The 8,246-nt window shown below is 47.3% G+C and overlaps 1 protein-coding gene across 1 annotated transcript; it reads right to left on the bottom strand.

Annotated features, from left to right (window-relative positions):
- Nucleotides 1–5,443: 5,443 nt before the first annotated feature.
- LOC119293920 (late embryogenesis abundant protein Lea14-A-like) lies at nucleotides 5,444–6,258 on the bottom strand. The gene is made up of 2 exons (XM_037572244.1): nucleotides 5,942–6,258; nucleotides 5,444–5,827 (listed from the first exon to the last, which is right to left on the bottom strand). Exons 1-2 carry the CDS (start codon nucleotides 6,145–6,147, stop codon nucleotides 5,542–5,544), a joined length of 492 nt encoding a protein of 163 aa, XP_037428141.1. The 5' UTR covers nucleotides 6,148–6,258; the 3' UTR covers nucleotides 5,444–5,541.
- Between the last annotated feature and the right edge of the window lie 1,988 nt (nucleotides 6,259–8,246).

Raw genomic sequence — 8,246 nt, 5'->3', positions numbered from 1 at the left:
CGTTTCTTAGCTAGTTGCTCCCGAAAGGCGAGTTGTCGTCGAAGCAGCACCCAACAAGTAAGTGGATAGCCCATTTAGCGCTAGAAAAAGGGTTTCTTGTTCCGGTTTTGGGAACCTTCAATGTACCAGGGCCGTATTTTAATTGTTTAGGATTTTTCAAAAGTTCAAATATAAAATTTGCATTTGAAAAAAGGTTCAAGTATTATGAAAATTTCTAGAAAATGTTTGCATATTTCAAAAAATGTTCGCTTTTTCCTAAAAATGTATGGAATTTTCAAATTTGTTTTCTCTTTAAAAAAATGGTCTCATTTTTCGCAAAAAGAATCGCAACAGTGACGGGTTGATGTGATTTAGTACGCCACAGTAACTCTGTCCAAAGCTACATTGACTATTTCTCCTGCTCGCTTCACTGCACTGCTAATAGCCGGCCTAGTCGGGGCGCACTTCATTATTCGGATGGCCCATTTTCGCCGCTCATCTAATATTTGTTCCTTCTTCTTCTTTTTGAAGTAAATCCCTCGCTTTATTAAACTAACAAGAGATTACAATCTGACAGGAGAATTCTAGTCAGGAATTCAGGAATTACATCAAAGCAAGTAAAAAATAAATTGCTAAGAGCTTCTTTTGCATAAGTGTGTAGCCATAAGTGGTTCAAAAGAAAAAGACATAAGTGTTTTTTGGTGTTTGACACGAAAAATAATAACAAACAACGATGGTTATCGTGTTATTATCTCTCTACGCGTCAGGGGAAATAAAAAATTGCGGACGTGCCAGTGTACAGTAGTACACAAAGAAAAGGATGCGGGAAACGAGTATTTCATTAATCTCATTGGAGAAACAAAAGTACAAGATCCCGTAAAGAAAAAGTGCGCTCTGTGGCCTACTAGCGCGGCCAGCCTGACTATGGCGATTGCGGTCTCCTGATTCCCGGGGCCTCGGAAGGCTCCTGGTTAATTACTCCCGCGGGTTGCTCCACGAGATACCTCCGATTAAGCTATGTGGTCGTCTTCGTCGTCTTCGCTTCCCGTCCTCCATGCGTGATGATGGTGATGTGTGTGTGGGCAGCGGCAGAGCCCGTGTCCTCGTCGATACACGCGCCGCAAGTGACGTGGCCTTAGCGGTGGCCGCGCCCGCCCTCGCCGTCGTGCCTCGTCGGTCTTGGCGGCGTTGGAGTAGTTGGTGTTGGGGTAGCACCTGTTACTTCATTGGGGTGTTCAAGCAGCTACTCCTTGCGCGAGTAACGGTTTGGGGAGACCGGCGTCAGTGTAAAAAAACCCAACGCATGCTCACATGGGCGTGCCCGGGGTGGTTGGCACCTCGTCTCGGCTAGACGCCGAGTATTCGGCGGTCCGCCAAGACAAAGGGGCCGCCTCACGGGGCCGTGGAAAGTGGTATCGCAGAGGCCGCATCGCCTTGGGCTGGTACTACGCGAAAGAGTGACCTGTGCGCCGGCGATGCCATGGACCTGTACGCCGAGGAACTGTCCGCCATGGTGGGTGCGCCTCTCGAAGGAGGGACCGGTCTTGTACAGAGTCGTTGCAATCTTTGGTTCGGTGAAGGATCTGTACGCCATTGACCTGTTCGTCGAGGACGCGGGCCTTATGAAGAAGGAACCGGTCTTAGATCCGTCGTTGCGGATATTGGTTCCACCAAGGACCTGTACACCGTGAAGGGGAAGGCGAGTCTCGGGTTGTGTCGTCAGCGAGCTCCGGTTGCACCACTTCGTCTCCTCCAAGAGCGTGATGCAAAACCTATACGCCGGTGTACCCTTTGCCATGAACCTGTTCACCGTGGCCCTGTTCATGGCAATCTGTGCGTCGCGACCTGTACGCCATGAGGTGTTCACCGAGCACCATGAAGGCCGCCATGGTAAGGGCGCCGGTGCTAGCGGTTGGTCAGCGTCGTTGGCGAGCTCTGGCAGCTCCCGAGTCATCTCGGGCCAGGAACATGACACCTGAAAATAAAAGGCTTGGCATAGACGATCTTCGGCGGTGTCGGTGTAGTTTGTTGTTCCAGTGCAGTCATCTCCGGTGGCAGCGACGAGATCACACAAGTGTCATCTCCAGAGACCGGTACGCACTCTCCGCGTAGCGCATACATGCTAGAGAGAAAGAGACAGAAGAAAATAGATGTATTAGATCAAAATCTCACCCTTCAGGAACGTGAGTTTGGTATCCATGTCGCTGGCGCCGGTGTTCTCACCCGGCTGCATTGACCTGTTGATGCGATCTGGTTTTCTGCCGGCTGCGTGCCCGCGTAGACGTATGATGGATGGGTGTGGTGCTAGCGGGTCTTCTCTCCAGACGTGCGTCTAGAGATCAGAGGATGAAAAAGCCTTGCGGCGTGATGTATATGCGTGTAATGGGCGGCAGCCTTGTGACGTATTCCCTCCGTTCGGAATTAGTTGTCTCCGATATGGATGTATCTAGAACTAAAATATGTCTACATACATCTATTTCTGCGACAAGTAATTTCGAACGGAGGGAGTAGCTGCGTGATCTCCGTGCCTTTTTTTCCGTGGAAGGAGATGAGCCTTTATATAGGCAGGAGCTAGGGCTGGAGGGGGCACCGTGAGCGCCGCCGATTTTCTGTTGGGCTGAGTGCGTAGTTGCCTAGAAACCAGGCTCTCCAATCCTTATCTCTTCTTATCATGTAGAGTAGGTTGTTAGGCTGTTTAATCCACCACACAAAACAATCACGTGTACGTGGCTGGGCGTGGGCATCAGCGACACATACGTACACGAGCGACCTGATCAATAACGTTTCGGCTACTGTGCGTCTCCACCCATTACGTACACCAGTGCATGCCTAGCTATGCCTCCTCACGCATGAAGTGCATGATGCATGTGTATAAGACTTGTAGAGTGGTAGTTCTGTACGTGAGCCCCAACTCTTGCATGTATATGCACCTTTGATTAATCAGGGGATTAGCTAGTAGCTTAGCATACGTTCGTCCTCTACTAGTCACCGTGTCCATTCTTTCTATTTCTTTTAATCTTTTTCTTACCAAGTCTAAACACATGGCCTAACTAGCAAAGTGGCCCATGTAAACATACTCAGGCAACTTTATTATGGACGGTGACAAAATTTCATCGAATATTTAGACTAAATAATTATCCTTGCGTTGTAATGGGATATAAATATTTTAGTAGGTTTTCCGTGATTTACTTGGTCATATTAATATGAATCTTAAAATGAATGTTTACAAAATCCTGCCCGTAATTTATTCACCTACATAAATTTGAAGGTTTTAGTTGGTGAGAACTTATTGGCTTACCCAAAAAAGCATAAATTTACCTACTACGTCAATAAAAGTTAGGACATTTAAGGTGGTTTTTCAAGTAAGATCTGTGAAAGAAAACAGATAAGAGGGAAACAAAATCAGAAGGGAGAGAGGGAGGCGGGAGGTACGTAAGGTTGGACAAAGGACGAGGTGGGTGACAGAATATTAAGTTATATTTAAGTAGGAGAGAAGATATATTTTGTAATCACTTATTTGATAAGAACTTATTGCCTTAAAAACATAATTTTACCCGAAAACCCAATAAAATGAGTGACAATTGGGGCGGTTGTCAAGGACAAACGAATGAAAAAGACCAGAGATAGCAGGGAAATAAAGTCAAAATGCAGAAATGAAGGGGGAACATACGTAAAATTTGATGAAGGACGGCAGTAGAAGAGAAGATTTTTTTTTCTTCTCCTGGAGGAGCCTTCCTTCAGTACTTTTGGACGAGTAGATGCCCTCTGACTTACTCCCTTCGTCCATGAATAAGTGTACATCTAGCTTTTGTATTAAGTCAAAGTTTTAAAACTTTGACCAATTTTATAAAAAAAGTAACCGCATTTATGACACCAAATTAGTATCCTAGATTCGTTTTGAAATGTACTTTCATAATATACCAATTTGATGTCATATATGCAACTACTCTTTTCTATAAATTTGATCAAAATTTTAAAACTTTGACTTAACATAAAAGCTAGATGTACACTTATTCGGGACGGAGGGAGTATACAGTAGGCAACTATGGGGAGACATGTTTCATCCATGTTCTTCCTCAAGTAACTACTTGTGAATGACATATAGATCTTTCTGCTGGAACAAGTCAATCTCAGACCAGCAAGAATGAGACAGAGATGGAGACAACACAATTTGTTGTCATTCTTGTGACCACTATACATATGCAGAGTAATAGACTTTAATTCGTCTTATGCGGCGAATATTTACTTGGATTGCTATAAAGCTAGGGCAGCGATATACATCAGACGTTAGCTCAGGGATAACTCGAGCGAATGATCGTTCTTCCAGGCAGGAGTAATGAATGAATGTTTTGTTCGCTCGAAAACCCATTCACAACGACCGTTCCAGAATTACCATGCGAGAACAGGTAAAATTGTCATGTTGTTGTAAAGGATTTGACATATTTTAAACTAAAATTACCATGCTAAGGAATCGCCATGCCAACCGAAGGGAATTGTTGTGCTACATCAACAGAAAAAGCTGAAAATTGTTATGCTTTAGAAACTAAAATTGCCATCCCAAAATGTTAGTTCAAATTGCCATCGAAGCAAAAAAAAAAAAATGCCACCAGCTCCTAGTTCGCTCAGAGGAATACATAAGAGGAATACATAAGAGCGAACCCTATAAGATTCAAGACCCAAAGTGCGTGAGGGCGTTCTCATGAATTGCTTAAAAATCTAGAAGCCATCTGCTTGTAGTTCGCACAGAAGAGTGCATGGGAGTGAGTGCTTTAGGATTCGTGCTCAGCAGAGTACATGGGAGTGAGTGCTTTAGGATTCATGCATAGGATCCGATGTGCGAGAGGTTTTCCGTGTTCACATGAATTACTTGAAAATCTGAGTGAGTTTGTCGCACTATCAGCTTTACAACAGTTTGAGTACGGTACTCGTAGCTAGACATTTAGATGTAATTTCTACTTTTAGTGTTTGTTGTACTACATTGACAGTTGATGGATAAATCGGAAAAAAGAAGTCCCTCAAAAGATGATTGCACTGCTGCGCTTTAGACCTGATTTATTCCTCCCAAGCTTGTAAACGATGCACGCAGGAATAGGATTTCTGAGAAAGGAACATCTCTATTTTCTTTAGGAACAGAACATCTCTATTTTTGTCTCTAGCGTCCCTAATGTTTCTCGTTTGTAACTTCGTATCACAAAAAGTTTGATGTGACAGCCGTTGAAAATAACGGAGGAGATATACCGTTGAAGATGCTCTTAGCAATCGCGCACGAATCTATAGATGCTATGTTCTGCCTGCACCAACGATACGTGATCTAAAAGATATTTTCGGGACTCGTTCTTCAATTGAAGGAGTATTCGCTAATTTACTGCCGAATGCGAGTCTGGTGGCAACAAGCTGATCTTTGCTGATCACGGAGATATTTTGCAGATCTTTGCTTAATTTGACGAAAGTCATCGAGACAAAGTGGAAAGAAATCATCATATTTGCTCTCATTATTGTGACGAACGCAGAGTACAGGCATGCGGATGCAGACTGCACAGCAGGGCTAGATGGAGCTCATGCCTAGGCGGTGGCCTCCTCGGTCTTGGCGGAGCCGCCGAAGAAGTCGCTGAGGGTGGGCAGCTTGAACTCGCCGGCGGTGTCGAGCGGGATGGTGAAGTTGCCGATGATGGGGAGGTCGATGGTGAGCTTGACGAGGAGCTCGTAGTCGATGTCCCAGTCCCTCCCCAGGTCCTTCATGAGCGAGATGAGGAAGTCGTAGGGCACCTTGGCCGGCACCTCCAGCTTGGTGACCTCGCCGCTGTCCTCGATCCAGCCCGGGTCCGGGATCGTGCCGCTCGCCACCTCCCTGTTGTTATACAGGATCGCGCCGTCAGACTCAGATCCATGGATGGATGGATCTCATCCTCATCGTGCAAATGAGAGGAGAAAGAAGAAGGTGAAGATGGGGGGTGGAACTTACTTGCCGCCGCACTTGAGGTTGAAGGAGATGTCGCAGATGGGGATGCGGTGGGAGTAGGGGTTGGTGACGTTGACGTGGCTGTGCACGGTGATGGCCTCGCGGGTCATGCCCTTGAAGGTCACCTTGTCCAGCGACGCCTCCGGCTTGGGCATGTGCGCGATCTTGTCGGCGACGAACCCCTTGGCCTTGTCCATCAGGCTCGCCATGGCCGGCAACCCCAAGCTTCTTCCTCCCCTCCTCTGGTCTCTTCCGCTTCTTCCTAGCTCGATCGCTCAGCCTCGCGGGTGATGGATGAAGCACGCCAAGGAAACATCGCGGTGCGCCTGTTTATAGGTGGGCGCAGGAGGAGCAGAGCGCGGTGCCGACCGCGGACGGCGCCGCGGCGTGGGCACCACGTGCAGAGGCGCGTAGAATCCGAGTGCGATTTTTAAGAGTTTTGCTAGTGCCACTACGTGCGACTTGGCGATATTTCGCGACGCCGACGCGTGGTTGAAGTTTCTGGGTTGGGTTGCGTTGCGTTGCGTGCATGGGTTGGCGCTGCGGCGGGGGGAATTTGATAACGGGAAAGGGAAAGGCACGAACGAAGCTTCGGCTGTGTGCATGCGCGACCCCACGCGGCGCGAATCCCCGGATGGACGGTGCTGAGTCGGCATCTCCTTTCGTCCTTTTCTCCCGGCTGCACTGCACCGATCGCATCGCGCCCACCAACTGACATCAAGTCCAAGTGCTCTTTGTTTTTTTATAGGGACCAAGTGCTCTTTGTTTATAGTAGTATATTCGAACACACAAGTACTCGTTATTTTCAGAATAGCAGCAGTGTGCATAAAAAAACACAGCATTTCGGTAAGCACGTTTTCTATACTAGCTATTTGCCCGTGCGCTGCAGTGAGGCATATCTATTTTAGTGGTTCAATATCACTACACCACGCACCAGAATTTCTACCGACGTTTGTTAGAAAAAGGTCACTATTGGCGACCCACAGTCAGCCATGAAAATTTCTAACGGACTGTGGGTCGGGAAAACTCTGTACGGTGACCTGCGGTCGGTCGGGAATACTACCACGTGTACCGTCCAAGTGTCGGTTGGGAATTCTTTTATGGCCCATGGACCATCGGTCGGTAAATAACCCCGACCAACAGTGCGATGCTATGGGCCTTTGGGGCGCGAACAGCCAATTTTTCAGCGCGAATAGCCGACCCAACCCGCGAACTTTTCTCCCAAAATCAACAGACAGTCACACCGCGCACACATCAGCCAAATCCCTAGTTTTCCTTCGTACGCATTCATTCCCCACGCCGGTCAATCTCCGCGCCGCCGCCTCCACACCGGCCGATCTCCGCGCTGCCGCCTCCACGCCGGTCGATCTCCACGCCTCCGCCCCCCACGCCGGTCGATCCGCACGCCTCCCACCGCCGCCCGACGCCGACCGGGGCTTCCTCCAATCGATCCCCACCCCGTCCCACCGCCGCCCAACGCCATCGATCTTGCCCCTCCGGCCGTGGTGAAGCACTCCCCGGAGGCGCTGCTGCTCGTGGTGTCCAACCCCGTCGACGTCCTCACCTACCTCGCCTTGAAGCTTCCAGGGTTGTGTTCGAGGTGAGCGGCGTCATCTGCTCCGGTACCAACCTCGATGTCTCCAGGATCTGGTTCCTCATCAACGAGCCCTCCTCCATTCAACGCGCAGGACGTGCAGGTAACTTACTAGGCCCGGATCCATCCATGAATCCATTAGCCTCTTGCTCCCCGGATGAAAATTTCTCAGGTTCATAGAGATACTTTACGAGTATTTGTTTTTTAAGAAAGTCTAACTTGTTACTAATCTGTTCGATGGTTTCCAGAAGAAGGGAGCATATGTAACAAGCCTTCTAGATACTCTTCATGTTACTGATTTTCTCATAGAAAATTCTTCATTGCCATATTTTCTGTTGACATATCATTAAGCATCAGTACTGTATTTTGATTCTTTTTCTCGATTATAGAAGATGTTATTTGTCCAGCCTATACTCATGTTTAATTTCCCCATAGTTTGCTTCCTTATTTTCTTTCCCATGTAATTATTATGTAGCTATTCTACATTCTGCGTAGTACTAATCAGATTCAAGGCAGTAGTTATATCGTTGATTAGTTGTTGCAATTTCTGCTACATATATATGTAGATTTATGAAAGTATTTCTAAACATGTTACCAGGTTTAATGGAAGAAATCCTACAAATGAAATAAGAATAATGTTAGGTAAGGTGTCGGGGGTGTCCTGCCTCCTCTGTTCAATTTACACTGCTTCCAGTGTCCTCACATAATAAATCT

This window comes from Triticum dicoccoides, chromosome 1A (genome assembly GCF_002162155.2).
Source record: "Triticum dicoccoides isolate Atlit2015 ecotype Zavitan chromosome 1A, WEW_v2.0, whole genome shotgun sequence".
Classification (NCBI taxonomy): Eukaryota; Viridiplantae; Streptophyta; class Magnoliopsida; order Poales; family Poaceae; genus Triticum; species Triticum dicoccoides.
This window is presented reverse-complemented; position numbering and strand designations above follow the sequence as displayed.